Source organism: Pteropus medius, unplaced genomic scaffold (assembly GCF_902729225.1).
Source record: "Pteropus medius unplaced genomic scaffold, Ma_sr-lr_union100, whole genome shotgun sequence".
NCBI lineage: Eukaryota > Metazoa > Chordata > Mammalia > Chiroptera > Pteropodidae > Pteropus > Pteropus medius.
Genome location: NW_024344253.1, coordinates 7,088,829 through 7,110,467, shown reverse-complemented (window position 1 = coordinate 7,110,467; position 21,639 = coordinate 7,088,829). Strand labels below are relative to the sequence as shown.

At 36.8% G+C, this 21,639-nt stretch overlaps 1 protein-coding gene and 1 pseudogene across 3 annotated transcripts in view; one reads left to right on the top strand and one right to left on the bottom strand.

Annotated features, from left to right (window-relative positions):
• The window catches only part of RABEP1 (rabaptin, RAB GTPase binding effector protein 1), a 92,591-nt gene that overhangs the window by 22,353 nt on the left and 48,599 nt on the right, over positions 1–21,639 (bottom strand). For 2 of the 3 annotated variants that reach the window (XM_039869676.1, XM_039869674.1), the window contains 6 exons: positions 19,101–19,236; positions 16,363–16,541; positions 14,088–14,219; positions 3,619–4,086; positions 2,294–2,398; positions 393–509 (listed from right to left, as the gene is read on the bottom strand). In XM_039869676.1, coding sequence (XP_039725610.1) covers positions 393–509; positions 2,294–2,398; positions 3,619–4,086; positions 14,088–14,219; positions 16,363–16,541; positions 19,101–19,236 — 1,137 coding nt within the window. The remainder of the gene's footprint in view (positions 1–392; positions 510–2,293; positions 2,399–3,618; positions 4,087–14,087; positions 14,220–16,362; positions 16,542–19,100; positions 19,237–21,639) is intronic. The other variant, XM_039869675.1, reaches the window with a different exon arrangement.
• LOC120608009 (uncharacterized) lies at positions 19,861–19,979 on the top strand (annotated as a pseudogene).

Below are 21,639 nucleotides of genomic sequence, written 5' to 3'. Positions count from 1 at the left end.
GGGTACTGGCTAATATTATGTTACTTGATCTTGATGGTGGTATGTCTAATATTATATTACTTGATCTCCTGGTATGTCTAGCTTTTTACTATGACTGCTATACTTTTAAAAAGTCAAAAAGAAGATAATATCTTTCTTGTCAGCAAGTTTGTTATGCAGCAGAAAAAAAACAAAGGGAAAATAATAGAGCCTCCTGGTATTCATTAGCCAGTTATCTCAAACGTTATTTTTCATAATATGTAAAACAGATACCTGAGAAAAACCACAAGAGGGAAAAAAGGACTGCGAAATCTTTAAGTCAAGAAAGAAAAATATTACTGTTTTCAGGTGTTTTTTTTTGTTTAAAGAACCCAGTCATCTCTTATGGGTCATACTCTAAAACCCTCATTTACCTGATGACTTGAATCTTCAGTGCTCTGCTTTATGAAGTCTTCTAGTTCCTGTTTATCTTTCATTGTCTTCTCTAATTGGTCATTTGCTTGTCTTAGCATCACCTGTAGTTTTTTTACCTATGCAATTTTAAAGGTCAATCAGAAGAAAGTACCAGAATTCTTTTATAAATTGAAAATAATCCATAACTCCATAAATCTTTTAAAATATCGAACATTTTCTTTCTTTCCCTGAAAAACATCATAGATTGTCAATTCAGGAAAAAAAAGCGAGATGAATGACCCAATTCAGTGACTGTACTGTGCTTTACAGCTAACAAATCATTCTTCACCTACATTATCTCATTTTAAAATACCTGCTTTTCCTCCTGGGCCCTCCAACCTAGAACACTGGCTCCTTGTCTACCCTCTGCCTCCAATCTACAATCCATACTAAGATATATTTTCTTCTAAAACAAAGAGTCAAATCACATTACTATTCCCTAACTTAAAATACCTCCCAAATTCTTCAGGTGTAAAATTTAGAACCCTTCGATCATCATCCCTCCCTCAATGATTTCATCATGGCCTTTCCTCTGTAGCTTCCTCTCCCATTATTTTGTAACACACACACACCCTATGCCCAGCCACAGGAACTATTCAGACTTCCTAAAAGACATCATTTTCCTTCATAACTCTATTCCTTTGTACATTTTTCCTCCCCTTGAACACCCTTTCCCCACTTCATTTCCTAATTTTTTCATTCCAGCTTTAAAACAAACTTAGTTCAAGTGTTACCCACAAGGTTACTCAACTGAGCCTAAAATAAGTTGAATGCCTCTGCTCCTCCTCCAGTTGTATGTGCACATCTCAAGGACAAACTATATTGAACTGATGGCTTGACTGGCAACATCAAAATCTCCTTATGGGCAATACTGTGTTCTATCTGTATGTGAATACCTAGGATTCAGCAAAATGTCAAAAACAGATGAAGCATTGGTAAATTGTCTCCTGAAATGACTATAGATCCAAGATAGTCCATTTCAACGCCACACTATCAACTATATATAGAGGTCAACTATATTAGTTTCACAAGTAGCTTTAGAAATTTACTATTGAACCATCTATGAAAAAAGCATACATGCAGGAAATCATTGCCAATGGCATTTGAAAATATTAAACCATCATTCTAATCAGTTTAAACTTATTTTGAAGACTAAAGAAACAATCTTCATAACAAAGAACAATTTGGAAAGAGAAGAAAAAAATATTTTTTCCTTACATATAATTTTCACAAGCCTATTCTCATGAAATTCTACATTTCCTAAATTGAAAAAAACAAACAAACAAAAACACCATTAGGCATTTTATCTAGAAAGGTACCAATCAATTTCAGCATACCAGATCTACCTAATCTTAATTTCTGTGATCCTGTAAATTAACCTTAATCAACTGAACAAATTCATGGCAAGAAGTAGGCAATAAGCAATGAAGATTTCAAATACTGATTAATATAACATTCAATTAAGCTTTTATTCCATTAGAGGCAATAGTCAATCTCTTATTTCCCTAAATCTCCATATCATAAAGCACTTTCCATATGTATACAGTCATGACAATTTCACTTTTAGGCCTTGGGCAGAAGAGGCAGGTTGGGAGGGAAGATGTACCAGTGCTCCTGAAAGAGCTAAGCAAACCTGTGTAGTGTTAGACAAACTAATGAAGCAAAGATACACAAAAGCGGAGGTTCCAGTGTGCACCCACTAGAAATGTAACTGACATTACATGTACCAGATTATTTCACATTTAACAAGATGGATATATTTCATAAAGCAAATGGGAGGGGAAAAAAAAAAAAAAGCAATTCTGCACCCCCAGTGAAAACTACAACAGCTCACCAATTTGGCATACCAAAAGAAACTCACCTGGTCTCTTGTTTCAGACTCCTGAATCTGAATTCCTTGTAACTGTTTTTCATAATTAGAACACATATCACAACGTCTACCAAGTTTATTTCCAGCATTATGTACCTAAAGGGCACCAAAATTACATCTTATCAGGCAGAACAAAGTAATTCTACATCACATACTTGAGGAACACATGCACGGTCTTATCTATGTTATTCAAAGTAGAACATGGAATAAATATGTCATAGGGACTTATGGCAAGAAGTTACAATATAGGGTTGGATTCTAAAAAGTCATAAGCACCAATATGAGTATGATAGAAAAACAAGAGACACAACTACCACCAAGAAGCTAAGGGCCACAAAATACATTTGAGGAAAACATAAAGCAAGCAAAAGGTACTACACTGTGGCACTCACAATTTAAACCCAACCAAAGAAGGGGATGGGCCAATTACCATTTCACCTGCTCCAATTACAATGTAGGTATGAAATTATTAAAAAGCACTTTCTCACATATGTTTTGCATGGCTTCTTAGATTAATAAACTGTTCCACTTAGTGATCGACAGCTCCTTTAACAAGAAGTAACCCTAAGGAAAGGAAAGCCCTGGAAACCAGAAAACCTGGATTCTAACCAGGTTTTGCTGCTAAGTCAAAGGGGAAACTTAAGCAACTCATTCGACCTTTTAAGCTAGTTTCCTCATCTGTAAATTGGGGACAATCATATCCTGACAGCCTCATTAGTATCAAGAAGCTTCAAGAGATGAGGTATGTGAAAAGGCTTTGTAATCTACAAAGCACTATGCAAGTATATGTATTTTTTATCTCCTAATCTTACTTCTGAATTCGCAAATACTACTAGGAGATAAATTAACCTCATTAAAGGTTGCCTTCTTTTCTCTCCTGTATTTTTCAACACCGCGCCCCCCCCAACTCACTCTCAGCATCAACTGCTGACAAGCGTTTTACTTTATATCTCAAAGAAAGATGAAAAAATTGAAATCTTAGAATACACTGAGATTACAGAAACTGCAACGCAAACCAAATTCAGGCTATTCTAACAAATTTAGCTATGCTATTCAGACAGAATGCTCCAACTTCAGAGGTGTGACTTCAGGTGAAGTTCACACTCAATGCTATTAGCTAGCTAGCTCTATTATCCTTCATAATCACCTAGAACAGCCAAAGCAGACTATGATAAGAGACATACAATATGGATTAATATCCACCTGCTGGCAACATGTGCATGTATTGACTTCAGGAATTATCTACTGAATGAACAATAAATCTCAGAGCTACCCAGTATCGCTCAAAGTGAACAGTAGGAAAAAAGATAACTCACCTCTTTCTGAAGGAGATTCCATTCTGTCTCACTGACTAAGCGGTAACCACTGGGGGACACATAAGCACTTTCCACACCCTGGGTGACACTGGAAAGGAGGGACGCCGTCTCTTCTTGTTCTGGTGTCATCGCCTTGATTGCTCTTTCCTGATCTTTGGTTAACATAAACCCACTTGGCATTTGCAGTGACCCAAGGGAGGCAGTATCGAAGTTTTCAGACACCGAATCTGCTCCTACCAATGGTCCAAAATCTGATTCATCCAGGTTCCCAGCAGATTTTGCTTTGTAGTTATAGCCTAAAGCTTTGGATTGCAGTGAGCCTGAGGTCCCCAAGCTGTCTGTAGACTGTGCTCTCCTGAGTCCATCTTTAAACATGTCATTGTCCGATTTACTGAATGGATCTCCAGATGGCAACAGTAAATCTGCATCTAAGGAATGGACTGAACCATGAGTGCTATCTAAATGTTCCTGAAATGTGAAAATACATATTGTCAGGTTAGACAATTCTCTATATTTAAAAAAAAACAACTACCTTATGTTACAAGTATTTTGCCACATGTTACACATGCTAATCATTAGTGTGCTACCTTCATATATTCATTGAACAAATATTTACTGTCTTCTATATGCTGGACACTAAATCAGGCACTCGGGATACAACTGTGAGCAAGACAACTTGTATCTGTGATACAAGCAAAATACAATTTGCATCCTGTGAGCTAATGGTTGAGAAAGAGAGAAAGAGAGAGAAAGAAAAGAAAGCAAAGAAAAAAGACAGGAAGAAGACAGGAAGGAAGGAAGGAAGGAAGGAAGGGAGGGAAGGGGGAGGGGAGGGAAGGAAGGAGGGGAGGAAGGAAGGAAGGAAGGAAGGGAGGGAGGGAGGAAGGAAGGAAGGAAGGAAGGAAGGAAGGAAGGAAGGAGAAAAACAAACAAGTAAGCAGGCTATGAGAATACGGTATTTAATAAAATGATAGGCTACAAACTATGTACTAACTTCTTTGGTAGTTTAGAGAAAAGAATTTAGTTCAGACACAAGGAGTCAGGGAAGGCCTCCTGAAATTCAGTGCTGGCTATGTTGAATGTGAGGTGCCTGTAGTATTTCCAAGTGGAGATACCCACCAGATAGGGGGACATATAAGTCTTTACAGAAAGACTTGGGAGTAACCTATATACTGATAATTAAAGTCACAGCAGCAAATCAGAACACCTAGGATGAATCTGTAGCATGAGAATGACGTCGAGGGCAGAACCCTAAGAAACTCTAACATTTTGGAGATGGACAGAGGAAGGAGTAGCCAGAGTGGCAGAAGGGAAATGGGGGTAATATGGTATGCTGGAAACCAGGTTCCAAGCAAGATATAATCAACATGTACTAAGTAAAAGAAGCCAGCAATCAAAAGATAACAAACATATTGTTTGATTCCAACCATATGAAATGCTCAGAATAGGGAAATCCATAGGGACTGAAAACAAACTAGTGGTTGCCAGAGGATGAAAGGAAAAGAGAACAGGGAGTGACTCCTCAAGGGATATGGTGGTCTTCTTTTGGGGGTGATGAAAATGTTTTGAAACTATACACAGGTGATGGCTGCCTAACACTCTAAATGTACTAAATGACACTGAACTGCCTATTTTAAATGGTTAATTTTATGTTATATGAATTTTATCCCAATTTTAAAATATGGTGCAGCACATTCCCATAGTCAAAGAGCACACCAGTGCCATTTCACAAAGCAGTTGAATAAGCTAGTGGGGAAATTAGAAAACAAGAAAAATACAGCCAGTTTCTCTTGAAACTAAAAGCACCAGCCTTTCATTTTAAGGTACGAGCCTCTCTACTTTTTGTTGTTAAATGCTCTTCCTTTTATGAACAAGAAAATACTATAAAGTTTTGTTTTTAATGTTTTAAAAATATCCTTACTTGATATAAAAGTTGACAACTTTTATGTTAATTCCTCCACTTTTTTAATATAACTTTTTATTTTTGTTATAGTTGGCACACTAAATTATATGTTTCAGGTGTATGACATAGTGATAACTCACAAACTGATCACCCCACAAACCTAGTGTCCTTCTGACACCATACATAGTTATTACAATATTACTGGCTATATTCCTTACGTTATACTTTCTATCTCCATGACTACTTTGCAACTATCCATTTGTACTTCTTAATCCCTTTGCCCTTTTTCACCAACCCCTCCAACTCTCCTCCCATCTGGTAACCCTCACAATGTACGCTGCATCTATAAGTTAGTTTCTGCTTTTTTGTTTATTCTGCTCTTTAGATTCCACATGTACGTCCAATCATATGACATTTATCTTCCTCTATCTGACTTACTTCACTCAGCACAATACCCTCTAGGTCCATCAAGCCAATATCTTTTTCTATTCCCTTCCTTTTAGTCTGTGTGTGTCTTTTAATCTCATCAAGTCTCTGTAGGCAGCATATGTAGGGTCTTGTTTTCTTATCCATTCAACTACTCTATCTTTTGATCGGAACATTTAATTCTTTTTCATTTGAAGTACCTGTTGATAGATATGTAGTTATGGCCATTCTTTATTCATATTCTTGATACATATTCTTTTCTTCTTCTTAAAGAAGTACCTTCAACATTTCCTGTAATACTGGCTTGGTGGATGATGAACTCCTTTAGCTTCTTCTTGTCTGGGAAGCTCTTTATCTGCCCTTTGATTCTAAATGATAGTTTTGCTGGGTAAAGTAATCTTGGTTATAGGTCCTGGGTTTTCATCACTTTAAATATTTTGTGCGGAGCACTTCTGTCCTGCATAGTTTCTTTTGAGAAATCAGCTGCCCGTCTTATGGGTGCTCCCTTGTACGTAACTAACTGCTTTTCTCCTGCTGCTTTTAAGATTCTCTTTGTATTTAACCACTGGCATTTTAATTATGATGTGTCTTGCTGTGGGCCTCTTTGGGTTCATCTTGTTTGGGATTCTCTGAGGTTCCTGGGGTTGTATGTCTATTTCCTTCACCCTTTTTGTCGTCAGTTTTCCATCATTATTTCTTCAAGTAGGTTTTCAATTCCTTGATCTCTCTCTTCTCCTTCTGGTATCCCTATGATACAGATGTTGTTATGCTTCATGTCCCACAGGCATCTTAATCTATCTTCATTTTTTTTGGATTCTTTTTTCTTGTTGCTGTTTTGTTTGGGTGTCCTCTGCTATCCTACCCTCTATGTCACAGATTTGATCCTCTTCTTCATCCACTCTGTTGATTCCCCCTAAGGTACTCTTCATCTCAGACACTATATTCTTCGTTTCTGACTGGTTCTCTTTTATGTTTCCATCTCCATTTTTATGTTTTTTATCTTTGTTAAGGTTCTGAGTTTATCTACTCTTCCCCTAAGTTCCTTAAGCATCCTCGTAACCAGTGTTGTGAACTCTGCATCTAGTATATTGCTTGTCTCCATTTTGTTATTTTTCTGGAGCTTTGTTCTGTTCTTTCATGTGGGACATGCTTCTTTGCCTCCCCATTTTGGCTGCCTCCTTGTGTCTGTTTCTATGTACTGGTAAGGCTCCTAAGTCTCCCATTCTTAGTAAAGTTACTTTATGTAGGAGGTGTGCTGTGGGGCCTCTTGGCAGACCTAGGAGGGGTCCAGCTGCAAGCCAAGTTCAGCTGCAGCCTGTACACCTCCAGGGCCACCTGGTAAGTGTCACCAAGCAATCCATACATGGCTGCCACCCATGCTGGTATTATAGCTGACTTGAGGGGCCAAGTCAGAAACCAAAGCTGGCTGCCCCTGGTGCAGGGCTTGGAGCTGCTCAGCAAGATGTATAAGACATGCTGAGGCCAGATGCTGCTTCTTTGGGTTTTGTGGGCCTTTGAGACTTTTTATGAAAGTTCTCAGCAGGAACTAAGACAGCCTGTTTGTATGTAATAAGTCACTGGAAGCAGCTTGGATAGACCCATGAGTTAGAAAAGGCAGAGTCTCAGGGAATCCCCTGGGCAGAGCAACCTGTGTTATGCTGGTTGATGGTACCTGCATCTACAGGCTGGGAGAGGGGAGAACTCAACAAAGGAACAATTGCTTCTGCCTGCATCTCTGTGCGGGAGCCAGCCACCCCTCCATCCCTCGCCCTAAAGCCCAACAGCTCAGCGCCTCCCTTGACGTACCTGTTGCCCCTCAAGCAGCTATCCTCGAGCTAGAGCTCAAAGCAATCAGAGAGTAAGTCTACGCATGGGCCCTTAAAGAGGAAGGTCTTAACTTTCCACAGCCCTCCATCTCACTTAGCCACTACCTCCACTGGTTTTCACAGCCAGAGGTTGTGGGGACTTCTCTTTCTTACAATGAAACCCTGGGCTGGGGAGTCCAGTGTGCAGCTGGGACCCTTCACTCCTCAGGTGGGGGAGGTGGCTCTGCAGCCAAGCTAACCCTCCTGATTCTCCATCGCCACATGCAGTTGAGGGATCGGACTGTTTCACGTCTCTAACCTTCCTACCGTTTTGAGGTGATCTATTACTTGAAGTGACCTAGTTATAGGGCTTCTGTTCAGCCAGACCTCTGGAGATTCTCCGTACTAGTTGGTCTGTAGTTTTATTATAATTTTGGTGTGGTCACTAGAGGAGGCATGCACAGCCTCCACATTCTATGCCATCTTGAATCCTCTCCCATTTCTTTCTTTTTAAAGATTATTTTTTATTCTGTGAAATTCAGATGACTGAGGTGCACAAATCTAGTATATATTAAGCTAACTATGGCAAAGGTCCCAAAGAAGTATCCTAATAAAAATTGGAATGAGAACCCATTCTGTTACCTTAAAAAGGAGCCTAACATCTAATGCTATCATATACAATGCTGCTGTGATGCAAAGAGAAAAGGGAATAGGGACAGAAAAGTTGTTATGGCCATTTTTAAAACACCAGCCCACCATGATAGTAACAGCATAAGGAACAAAATACCTCTAGGGGAAAATGTAAATTGTTGTAATGCTTCCAAAGATGATTCAACAATATGTTCTAATACCTCAAAAATGTTTATATCCTCAAACTCAGGCATTCTTTTCATAAGAGCTTATATTAAGGAAGTAATCAGATAAGTCCATAATGATTTTTGTACAAGAAAGAATTACATACAATAGCGTTATGGCATTACTTATAATAATGACAAGTTTTATACTTGTAAAAAATGGAACTACCTTGGGGAAAAAAATGGCATAGATGAGAGAGGCTTTGTTCAGCCCTCTTGTGACCAAATCAAAGTTGTGACAGAAATACGGAGCAAACAGCAAGCAAAGTCGCCTGGAATCTAGATGAACATAAGCACTACGACTAGGAAGAAAAATAATTAATCTGCAATGGTAGAAGGTAGGAAGGGGTGAAGACACAAGGCTGCCCGGTCTCGATCCGCTGAGTGGGACAGAGGCTGTGGCAGTTGCAGCCGGCAACTACAGATGTCTCTAAAAGGAGCCATGTCCATGAGCACACGTTCTCAGTAATGGATCTGCTCACTGTGAGCACCAGTGCTGGGTTGGCTGCATGGGGGTCACTAGGGACTTACAGGGAGACACTGAGCTGTCGGAATAAGGTCTGGAGGAGAGGCTTTCTCCTGTGCAGAAGTGCTGGCGGAATCCATTGCTCCTCTATGGAGTCCTACACCTTCCCCATGTGTGGATACAGCTCAGCAATAGCTGAGATGTCATCAATCTGGATAACAGAGGTTTCTCCACCCAGAGGATTCCCTGAAACTCCACCTCCCACAATTCACAACCCCACCCAAGCCACATTCAGGTGTGTCTTCATCTAGTTGTGTCCTCGGGGAGTCCAGTACGCCGGGCTGAGCAGCTCCAAGACTAACACTGGAAGCAGCTAACCTCGTTTTCTCGCATGATTTCTTGAGGCAACTATAAGCACAGCATCTGTGGATTGTTTGCTGAATCTTAACAGGTGGCCCCAGAGGGGCACAGGCTGGGGCTAAATTTGGCCTGCAGATAAATTCCTCTCAGGACTGTGCCACTGGACACCTACTTCACAAATCCACACTAATAAGACCAAGAGACTTAGGAGCTTTGCTTAGTACATAGAAACAGAGAAAGGAAGCCAAAATGGGAAGACAAAGAAGCAGAAACCATATGAGAGAACAGAACGAGATCCAGATATAATGGAGTCAAGCAACCTAACAGCTGCACGGTTCTAAACACTGTTATAAAGATGCTTAATGAACTTAGGGGAAATGTAAATGAATTCAGTGAGAACTTTAACAAAGAGATAAAAATGGAAATGGAAATTATAAAAGGGAACCAGTCAGAAATGAAGAACACACTATCTGAGATGAAGAGTATATTGGGGGGAATCAACAGAGTGGATAAAGAAGAGGATCGAACCACTGATATAGAGGATGGGGAAGGCAAGGACACTCAATCGGAACAATAAGAAAAAAGAAGCCAAGCCTATAATAATAATTTAAGGGGCTTACGAGACAAGTTCAAGCCAAGTTCAGCTGCAGGGCCACCTGGTAAGTGTCACCAAGCAATCCATACATGGCTGCCACCCATGCTGGTATTATAGCTGACTTGAGGGGCCAAGTCAGAAACCAAATTTTTACATAATTAAATGTAAAAATATCCATGTCATAGGGGTACCTTAAGGAAAACAAGATATTGAAGAGCTATATGAAGAAATAATGATGGAAAACTGACGACGAAAAGGGTAAAGGAAATAGACATACAACCCCAGGAACCTCAGAGAATCCCAAACAAGATGAACCCAAAGAGGCCCACAGCAAGACACATCATAATTAAAATGCCAGCGGTTAAATACAAAGAGAATCTTAAAAGCAGCAGGAGAAAAGCAGTTAGTTACGTACAAGGGAGCACCCATAAGACGGGCAGCTGATTTCTCAAAAGAAACTATGCAGGACAGAAGTGCTCCGCACAAAATATTTAAAGTGATGAAAACCCAGGACCTATAACCAAGATTACTTTACCCAGCAAAACTATCATTTAGAATCAAAGGGCAGATAAAGAGCTTCCCAGACAAGAAGAAGCTAAAGGAGTTCATCATCCACCAAGCCAGTATTACAGGAAATGTTGAAGGTACTTCTTTAAGAAGAAGAAAAGAATATGTATCAAGAATATGAATAAAGAATGGCCATAACTACATATCTATCAACAGGTACTTCAAATGAAAAAGAATTAAATGTTCCGATCAAAAGATAGAGTAGTTGAATGGATAAGAAAACAAGACCCTACATATGCTGCCTACAGAGACTTGATGAGATTAAAAGACACACACAGACTAAAAGGAAGGGAATAGAAAAAGATATTGCCTTGATGGACCGAGAGGATATTGCACTGAATGAAGTAAGTTGGAAAAAGGCAAAAATCACATGATTTCATGTACATGTGGAATCTAAAGAACAAAATAAATAACAACAAAAAAGGAAATAAACTCATAGATACAGGGAATATTTTGAGGACTACTAGATGGGAAGAGGTTGAGGGGGATGGCAAAAAGGGCAAAGGGATTAAGAAGTACAAATGGAGAGTTACAAAAGAGACATGGAAGTATAAAGTGTAGTATACGAAAAATAGTTAATAATGTTGTAATAAATATGTAAAGAAGAACAGGGGTACTAGATTTAGTGGGGTAATCAATCACTTTGTGAGTTATACAGATGTCTAATCACTATGCTGTACAACTGAAACTAATATATCATTGTATGCCAACTATAATTGAAAAATAGCTCATTGAATTGTACAATGTAAATATGAGCAATTGTCTTATATTTCAACAAAGCTGGGGAAAAAACTGACTATATGTCAATGTGTAAATCATGTTTTTTATTTTCTATATTTTACGATGTTTTGGACATTTTAGGAGGCTTGCTGGCCAAGAAAGAGACCTCCCCTCCCAAGCTAGCTAATTTCTAGAATAAACAGCTTACCTAAACATGGTTTTCATATACAAAATAACCAACCCTGAGTCCAAATGTCCAACTAAGTCCTTTAACTCTTATACACCAAGTCAGTACTCTCCTTAACCCAAAGCCCACTGGAATTATTCATGGTAGCCAATCCTATGTTGTTTATTCTGCCCTGCCTTGCCTTTCCCCTCAAAAACCCCAATAATGGCTGTGGTCCATGTTTTCCTCTTGCTCCTGCTCTGCCTCATAACCAATGCTGATACTTCTCCATGTGGCTCTGCATGGTGTGCCATGACTCTCATTTCTAAGAGGACCATGAAAAACATTAAACTTTTTTTTCAATGGCACTGACCTCTCCATGTCATCACTAAGTCATCTTTATAAATTAAAATCTAGGCACAAATCAATTAGTAAGGAATTAAGGAATTATGGTACATTTACATGCTGAAATACATTAGCCATTAAATATAATTTGGGGAAAAACATTTACTGATGTGCCAAAACCTTTAAAGACATACTTAAGTGGGGGGAAAAAGTGATAAATAAAACATTATGCAGTTACAAATGGATTATGTTTAAAAAGTACAAATAGAAACACATATATGTTAACTTTGGAAACAAAAAAAGAAGAAAAGGGAAAGGAGAGTTACATACCAAAATATTACTGGTGGTGCTCTTTAGGCAGTAGAATTACCTATCAGTTATTTTTATTTTTTATGACCTTCTTGTATTTTCCAAATTTTTCATAACAAACATACATTATTTTTATAATAACAAAAGTATATTCTAAGCATCAGGTGAAAGAAGGCATAAGGTCCTACAAATTTAAATGTTTTCATCAATAAACCTAAGTCTCCAAAGAATTCCATGTTAACTTTACACTAACAGGCTCAAGTAAATAGTCATGACTCTCAACACGGAACAACTCATTCAAATTGCAAAATATCAGATTTAAAGGTCTAAAGATATTTCAAATGTCAGGAAATAATGTTATGTACAATATATTGAATAGATCTTTCAAGACAACAACAAAAAAAGGCTTCATTGTAAATCACAACAAATCTTGCCTTCCTAGTTTCCAGCTAAAATATTTTTGGAAGTTTGAAACTTCTTCAAACATTCCTGCACACAGGACTGCATGACACAGAAACCACATAATATTTGGCAATACCCAAAAGTTGAGATATTCTCCTGGGAACCTAACTCATAAAAAAAAAATGCACAGCAAAATCAGGCCAAGTGGTCCTTGGTGTATGATCCAAAACAAAGAATGTAGAAAAACAACTACATCATACTTTTCAATATCCATTAGGATTTTTAAATATTTTTTTTAATGTCAATCTCTAATCATAAAAATATAAGCCACCAGGAAGGAGATCATACATGGCTCAGAGTAAATCTGCAAACTAAACAGATACATGACACCTCTGAAAGTAGGATAGGACCCTTATTCAATTTAACTGAAACTGGTTTATCAGGCTGGGAAAGCAGGAGAGAATGAAATTCAAAACAGCAGGGCCAGTATAAACAAGGCATATGAGCATGGAGAGTAAATAGAAAGGTCTGGCTGTGATGAAGTGGACAGCATAGTAAGGCTGGAAGGGTCTTTCAACTATGAAAGCCCTTATATGCCAAGCTGAGGATCTTTTTTGGTTTTTATCCTAAAGGAAATAAAAGACAATAAGCATTTCCTTCATTGAAAAGAAGATATCAACATGAATCTTGAAGAATGAAGAGAAGGATTTCAATACTCAAAGTGGCAGAGGGAGGTAAGTATTCCAAGTGAAGGAATCAATATGCAAGGTGGGGAGCACGAGACAACCAATGTGGCTAAAACAGAGTGCATATTATGAGGGGTCTTAATTATCTGAGTAAGGAATTTGTACTTAATTATGTAGGCAATGGGAGTCGGTAGTGGTTTTTGAGTAAGGGAATGGCCTGACTGCAGCTGCACTTAAGAAAAATAAGTCTGACAGCAATGCTGAGGGTTCAGTGGAGTGGGACTGGCCAAAGGAAGGGAACCTACTGAAAACGCCCTTGCCACACTGTGGATGAGAGGTGACGAGGCCAAAGGAACACCACTTTATATGTTCCACCTCCAGCTCTCTCTCTTCTACCATTCCCAATACCAGAAGTATTCTACCCTACGCCATCACAATCTGCCAAACCTCACCTACTGTTCTTAGGGTTTAAGACCTAATACTGGTTAATACTTAATGTATGCTATAAGGCATTAAGTGTTTGAATACTTAGATAATCTATTTTAAACAAAAAGCTCAAGGTATTAGCAACATTAATTTTTCACATCAAAAAAGATTTTATACATATTGATTTCTCATTTTTTAATTTTGGAACTACTAGAAAAAAGAGCATCTAATTATTTCAGAGACTAGGAGAGAAAACTGCAACATGTTTCAAACAGTACTATCTATATTGCCATAAAAATGACTGAAAGTAAATATTTTATCTAACTTTCAGCTAGTAATTTATATACTCTCAACATGAACACTATAATTGATTGATATATGGGATGCTAAAACTGGTAACATCATGTATACAATTATTTTAATTATAGATTCACTATACCTCTTCATTTGATAACTGGGCTGAAGATTCTTCATGAGTTAAAGCACACACTACTGGTATTTTTACTTCTTCCTCAATATCTGTTTTTTTGTGATCCTTTCTCTTATTAAGCCTTCGTTGTTCATCTTCCTCCTAAAAGTTAGGAAGAAAAAATATACATATATTTAATGATTCACTTAGTTCAATAATCACTCAAAAGAAAAAAAAAAACAAGAGCTTTATGATAAAACTGGACACTTAAGTTTATTTGTTTTGTAATCACATCTCAGGGCATTTGGTCATAACAAAATGTTTTAATACTATAAGCACAAAGCACGAACGCTAGTAAAAAAAAGAAATCAGGAAACAGTTTCCAAAAGTATATAATGTGAAAGGTGAAAAAAAAAGCATACTACCCCCTCTTGTTCAAACGACCCAAGAAAGAAAATCTGCGAACATCCCTTCAGATTATTGTAGAAAATAGGTAACATGTACAAATTTATATGAAATACAAAAGGAATGATTCAAGTTGATACAATCATTTGCTCAACAAAGATGAGAAAGATAGATACTTTCAATGCGTAATGGGAAGGGACAAGCACACAAGCAATTAATATTACACAAGTATGTTTTTCACAATGACTGATTTCATCTGAGGAGCTAGAAAAGGGGGCCCAAAGAAGATAACACTTCAACTGGATCTTGAAGGATCAATAAGATGAATTTGCCAATTTTGAGAGAGGAAACAAGCAAGGGTTCCAGGGAGAAAAGAAGTAGGCACAAACATACAGGGGCACAGAAGATCAGGTAGATGGGGAAACACTGAAGAATCTGATGAGACTAAAAGGAGGGCAAGACTTGAGAAGTGGGGTATATGGAAAGGGGATAGTGATAAAGTGCTTAGACTCTGGAATCTGAGACTGGCTCAAACCTCAGATGTGCCATTAGTCTCTACTTTATTTGGAGAGTACTGTTTTGTTTGTTTCAAGAGATAAACTTTGAAAACATCATAAAACATGAGATACAACTTCATACATAAAGCCTTAGCACAATGCTGACATATAGTAAAAGCTCAGGAATGTTAATAAAGGCTTTAAATGATTAGTTATAGGCGTTTAGACTGTTTTAATGGACAGCAAGAGGGGAGTGATTAGAACTGTACTTCAAAATCTAAATCTTTAAGTTAACTGTATCTACACACAAGATGAATACGTCAGAATTAAGAGACAGAAAAGAATTAAAAAGGAATAAACTTCTGAAAAACAAAATCTAACCTAAGTCATACAAGGTAATTTAAAGTATTTCAAATAATACCTAGAAAAGCTTCTTCATAGCTATCCTCGGAAAATAACTGCATACATACACAACGTAGTACAGGATATTTGCTGCAACACTGTTTGAAATGACACATGCCAAAAAGGAAACCATCTAGATACCCAATACAAGTAGAAGGATTAAGTCAATTATAGAACATTCATGCTACCAGCTAACAAGGATGAGACAGATCTCTGATGTGAAAATATATCCATGATAATGCTTATGAGAAAATAAGTTATAGAATAAGTACATATACTTATTCAGATACCAGCTGTATGAAAAAAAAAATCTTAAACATACATTTATAAATACATAGAAATGATCTGGAAGATGATCTTCCAAACTGATTACTTCTGATTACAAAGGTGGTTACTTCTGGGAAGGGAGGTATGGGAGATATCAAGGGACATTTTTTTCACTTTATCACTTTATATTTATTATTTTACTTGGTACTTAAAGGGAAAATATTTTTAACATGAGGATGTATTTGTATATCACTCATGTAATTTAAATTGTTTTTTTAAACCGTAAGAAGAAAACAGGATCTAGGGTATGCAGCACTCTACACACCTGCTTTTTCATATCACTCAGCCCTCTCTGTCCCCACCCTGTCACCTTCTAATAAGGCTTTTAGAGCAATGTCTTAGAAGACTTGGCCTGGATTAACACACTCAAGAGCCCTAGGAGAACTGGACAGGGCTGTAGAGAAAGATTTTCTCAGAAATTTGCAGTGTTGCATCCTGTGGTCTCTGAAGAGGATCATTTCTGAATGTTTTTTTTTTCCTCAAGACAAAACCAATTTTAAAGCTGAAAAACAAAACCCCTCGAATGAAGCTATTATGTTTTTTTTAATGCCATACTTCACCTTATTTCAGGCTTAAGTCAATCTCTAACATACATAAAGTAATGCAGTCACATGTGTGGGTAGGGGTGGTGTGTTATTAACAAAGCAACCAAGTCCTACAAAATTGCTATTCACCTGATCTTTCTTTTTCAGTTCTTCAACTTGTCGGAGCTGTTCTGAAGTTAGCACAATCTCCATTCGCTGCATGTCCCTCATCAGCAAACGCTGTGATTCCAGGAATTGGTCGTTGGCCTTCTGCCATGTGTGTTTTAACTGGTTGTGTTGTTGTCGCTCTTGCTCCAAGAGATGGCAAACTGTAGGAATACCCCAATCAAAAACACTAAATTTTAATGGTAGGCAATGCAGTATTTCTCAAATTTGACCACCAAAAAAAAAAAAAAAAATTTCCCACAGTTCCACTCTCAGAACAAGTGTTCTAGGTAATACATTTTGGGACATGTTGCTTTAAAAGCCACAAGTATGGTAACCAATCCTGTCTTTAATTTAATACAACCTGATAAATCTGTTATCATGGAATTCTTCTTGAGTCCATTTAGTTTTGACCTCTCAGGATAAGTCAAAGAATCTTTGTAAATGCTTGTGTTGTTCACAGTCATCAGCTCAACCATCTTCTACCAAAAAAAGGGTAGGTAGCATCATCTCTCTGCCCATCTACTAAGCCACCCAAGCCAGAAACCTAAGTGACAACTCAAACTTCTGACTTTTCTTCACCCCAACACATTCAGAAGTTTAGTAATATGACTGCTACCTCCTGTGCAGTATGACACAGCCATCTTCTGCCTTGGATCAGCCCTCATTACTCAGACAATCACAACAGTAGTACTTTTGTTAGTCTTCTTGCCATTAGTGTTGTGCTCTCTATTCTATCCTCTACACTGCTGTTAAATTGAACTTTCTAAAATGCAAATTAATATTATCACTCTCAAGTTTAAAACTCTTCAGAAAAGCCAGATATATAAGCCACATATTGTATAGTCCCATTTATACAGAAATCCACAATAAGAAAATCTATAGAGAAAGAAAGTAGATTAATGGTTGCCAGGGAATAGGGGGAAGGAGAGAATAGGAGGTGTCTGACCATGGACACAGAATTTCTTTTCAGAGTAATAAAAAATGTTCCAAAATTAGATAATACTGATGGTGCACAACTTAGTGAACATAGTAAAAACCACTGAATTGTATACTTTAAACTTCACAGCATGTGAATTATCTCAATAAAGTTGATGTTTAAGAAAAAAAATTTTTAACCCTTCCGAGGCTCCTTTCTACCCACAGGATAATTTCCAAAATCCTTAGCATAAGGTCTCTGTGATCTGGCCCATTTTGTCCCATTGTTTCTTGCATCTTGATTTTGCTGAACTACACTTCTCACACTTCCTTACTTGTTGCACCACATGCAAACAGCCTTGACTGTTAGCTCATCACTGACTATCTGACAAATATCTACCTATCTTTCAAAACTCCACTTAAAAACGACTTATTTTAAGAAGCCTATCTGTGGCACTACTGCCTCCTAACACACTGCCAAGCCCAGTACCTATGATATGCACTAACTTGGTTGCACGTCTAATTTCCCCAATTTAGGCTATAAGTGGTATGACTGCTCAATTTTTACCTGTCTTATTTTCATCTAAATACCTTTTTTTACGTATGTTTCAGTATGAAATAATTCTGTTTACTTACATAATTTCAGCTTTCTGCTATTGGAAAAAAAAAACAACTCATATGCAAACCTAAAATATTTATGGGAGAGCTATATTTTTCACAGCATTTGATATATTTAAAAGTACTCATTGTAGGACTCTATCACCACAGTTCTAAACCTGCATATTAAAATACATTACTAGTATAACCCGACAAGTATAAGATTTCAAGGAGGCCCATGCATTTGGATGAGGAAAAAAATTAGATCTTTATTTTAACTGACCTCTAACTGAAATTTATCATTTCTTTAAGTTATAAAATGTAGACAACGAATCACAGTAAGTATAATAATACCTATGACTTGGTCACCAATAAAAGCCACAACTCAGTACAGATGTTGCGGCTGTCTTAATACATCATTTATGCTCATCACTACTTCGAAATTATAATAGTTATTAGACCTAACTCTAGACCTTGTTATTTAAAGTATTACTAAAATAGCACATTTATTACTATACAATAAGTTGGTAGTTATTTATATTTTGATAACTGTTTTATATCACTGGTTTCTTTTATAATCCTATGTATTTTATGGATTAAAAACATGAATCTGAGAGAGCTTCACAAGACTGTTGAAGGAGTCCATGACACAAAAAAGGTCAAGAACCCCAGGTGTATAGGCATCACTAGAAGAATTAAAGACAACAGCTTATTTTTATTTTAATGAGGACAGGATCAACCTTCTTCTCCCATCCTGGGAAAATAGAGTCAATTTCTGCATCACCCTGCTACCAGACTAGTGAAATCAAAACTGTCCCTTATAAACAGAGATGTTACTTTAGGGCACCAGAATACACTATCTGCCCTCTCTGTCCCATGTTCACTTTCGTTAATCCGCCTCCATCAAAATGGATCTGGGGAAAACAGTTTAAGCAGAAGTTCTCAGCCTATTACCTTTTGGCCCAGAGCTATGAAGTTACTACTGGGGTCCTGGAGGAAAGAGAATCCAAAAACAATCAAAATATTTTTAGTAGACCTCACATCTCCAGATTGCCATGGAAACATTCAAACCAACAGCAAAACTTAAATTAAATCACTAACATATTGGATTAGTATTTATTTTAAAATTGCTATTAATCGACATCGATTTTACTTACATAGTTCTCTAGGAGAATGAGATAAAAAATATATACAGAATATATATTTACCTTCATGCAATTCTTTCCTCAGTTTCTCAGCATCTTCCTGTAGAACAGATTTCTGAGTATTCAAAACAGCTACATACATCTCTAAGTCAGTCCTACAAGATTTCTCAGCTTCCAGATAATGATTCAGTTCTTTAACCTGAAACAAGATGCAATTCTATTAAACTAAAATTTATACACTTACTGTAGAAAACTGGGAAAATAACACAATAGTAGGCATTATCTATAACCATAACAGGAGAGTAAATGTACAATTGAGATTACACATAACAGTTTTGTACCTTGCTTTTCAAAAAGGTAGTTCTAATTTGTATTTTGAGCAACACATACATTTGAACAACACATACATGTGCTCATTTTATCACATACTCAGTAACACCAAGTTGTTTTTATTTTAAACAGTGGTTATTTTCTAAAAATAAAAATAGTACCATGCCCTTTTAAGTTTGATTTCCACTGAGGTAATTCTTTAAATTTATAAAAAGGAGACATTTCCACAGACATATATATTCACAGAAGGAAAAAAGAGGAAGTCAAGATAGAAAAAATAACTGGTCTCATACTGTAACAAATACAAACTTAAAAGCAAGTGCAGAATACTTTTTAAAATCACACTTTAAAAAACATATCTCTGTTGATTAACTATAATGTTCAAATATTAACAATTTAGTCAAAAACATCTGAAATAATTATAACCAAAATAAAAAGCAATCTTGCCCCAGAATGCATAGAATCACTTGTTTCAGCTTGTCTTACAAAATGGTACTACGGCCATGCCACCCTGAACAAGCCCTATCCCATCTGATTTTGGAAGCAAAGCAGGGTCGGGCCAGTTTAGTACTTGGATGGGAGACCACCTAGGAAGACCAGGTGCTGTAGGTGTAAAAAATAAGGGATTGTAAGCTGACAAGGTCCTTGTAATCTGTGAGGCCAACCAAGGGTTGCCTCATCTAAAAAAAAAAAAAAAAAATAGTGATGTCTAATTTCATTTTCAAAGTCTTCTCAAGTCTTTTATCTTCTCACTTCTTTAAACATGAAATAGCTATCTTATCTGTTTTCAATTATCTCTACTCTTAGATCACTAATACAATAGTACTGGTTAAAGACTAAAATGATTATTTAAAGCTCCTATTTGATGCTTCACTGGAGGTTGTCAGCCTATCAAAAAGATACTAACCAAGTATGACAAAATGCTGGAGAGGGTTGATAACTCAGTTGACAGTAAAAGAGAATCAACATGGCAGATATAGAATGGTGGTATATAACCACTAATTCTATCATTTATTACTTCTAATAAATATTTTACTCAATAATTACTGAATTTCTAACATTAACACAGAACTCTGGGAAGATGGTGGCAGTGATGGCATGGTATGTGAATCTCCTTGAATTCTACACACCTTAACAGAGCTACTAAAATAACAAAACCAAAAATACATGAACATGTATTTTTGCAAAAAAAACAAGTGCTAGAGGGTGGGGACATACCACTAAAGGTTACCTTCTGGACTTACATGGTATCAGTGTCTATGCAGAAGAAAGTAAAGGGAAGAACAAGGGCCCCAAGAACTCAAATAGTCAACTGGGGCTCCACTTGACAACGACAGCTGAAGCTGGGAAGAGTTTCACACATTCCAATAGTAGGTGAATGCAACAAATTTGTACTCTAAGACTTACAATCTGGTTAGGGTAAAATTGTGTTCCATTTTCACTTACATTTCCTTGATTTCTAGTGAGATTCGGTATCTTCTCACATTCATTGACTATTGTGATTTCTTCCTTTGTGAATTGCTTATTCATATTCTTTACTTGTTTCTCTACCAGGCCATTTGTCACTTACGGATTTGGCAATTTTTATCAATTTTGGATACTAATTTTTTGTCAGGTATATGAGGTATAGATATCTTCTAACAGTCTATAGCTCTTCAACTTTATGTGATATCTTTTAATAAGTTTTATATTCTAATGCAGAAAAATTTGTCAATTTTTTCTTTCACAATTTTTTTGTCCTATTTAAGAAATATTTTTGTACTCCAAATAATATATTCTTAACATCTAAAAGTTTTAAAGATTTACTTTTCACTCATGGTTTTTAATTCATTGAAATTAATATTTGTAAAGTATGAGGCTAATTTCACTTTATCCCATGTTTACAACTATTCTAAAAGCTTATTTTTTAGCAACCCATTCTTTTTCCACTGATTTATAATGCCACCTGTCATGTATCAAATTTTCATATATATTGGTCTATTTCTGTGCTCTCTAGTCTGTTTCATTGGTCCGCTTGTTTAACCTTAAATCAATAACAAACTATTTTAATTACAGTAGCTTTACTGTAAGTCTTAATATCTGGTAGGTAGGGCAAGCCTTCTAACCATGCCTTCTTAAAATTTTTGCAGGGCATATTTCTGATCCTTGTCTATGTTAATTCTAAAATCTAGTTATCAAGTTCCTTATTAAACCCTGTTGGATTTTGACCGGAATTTTGAATTTATGGATTAATTTGAGAATATACTGATGCTTTATAAGACATTATCCTTTC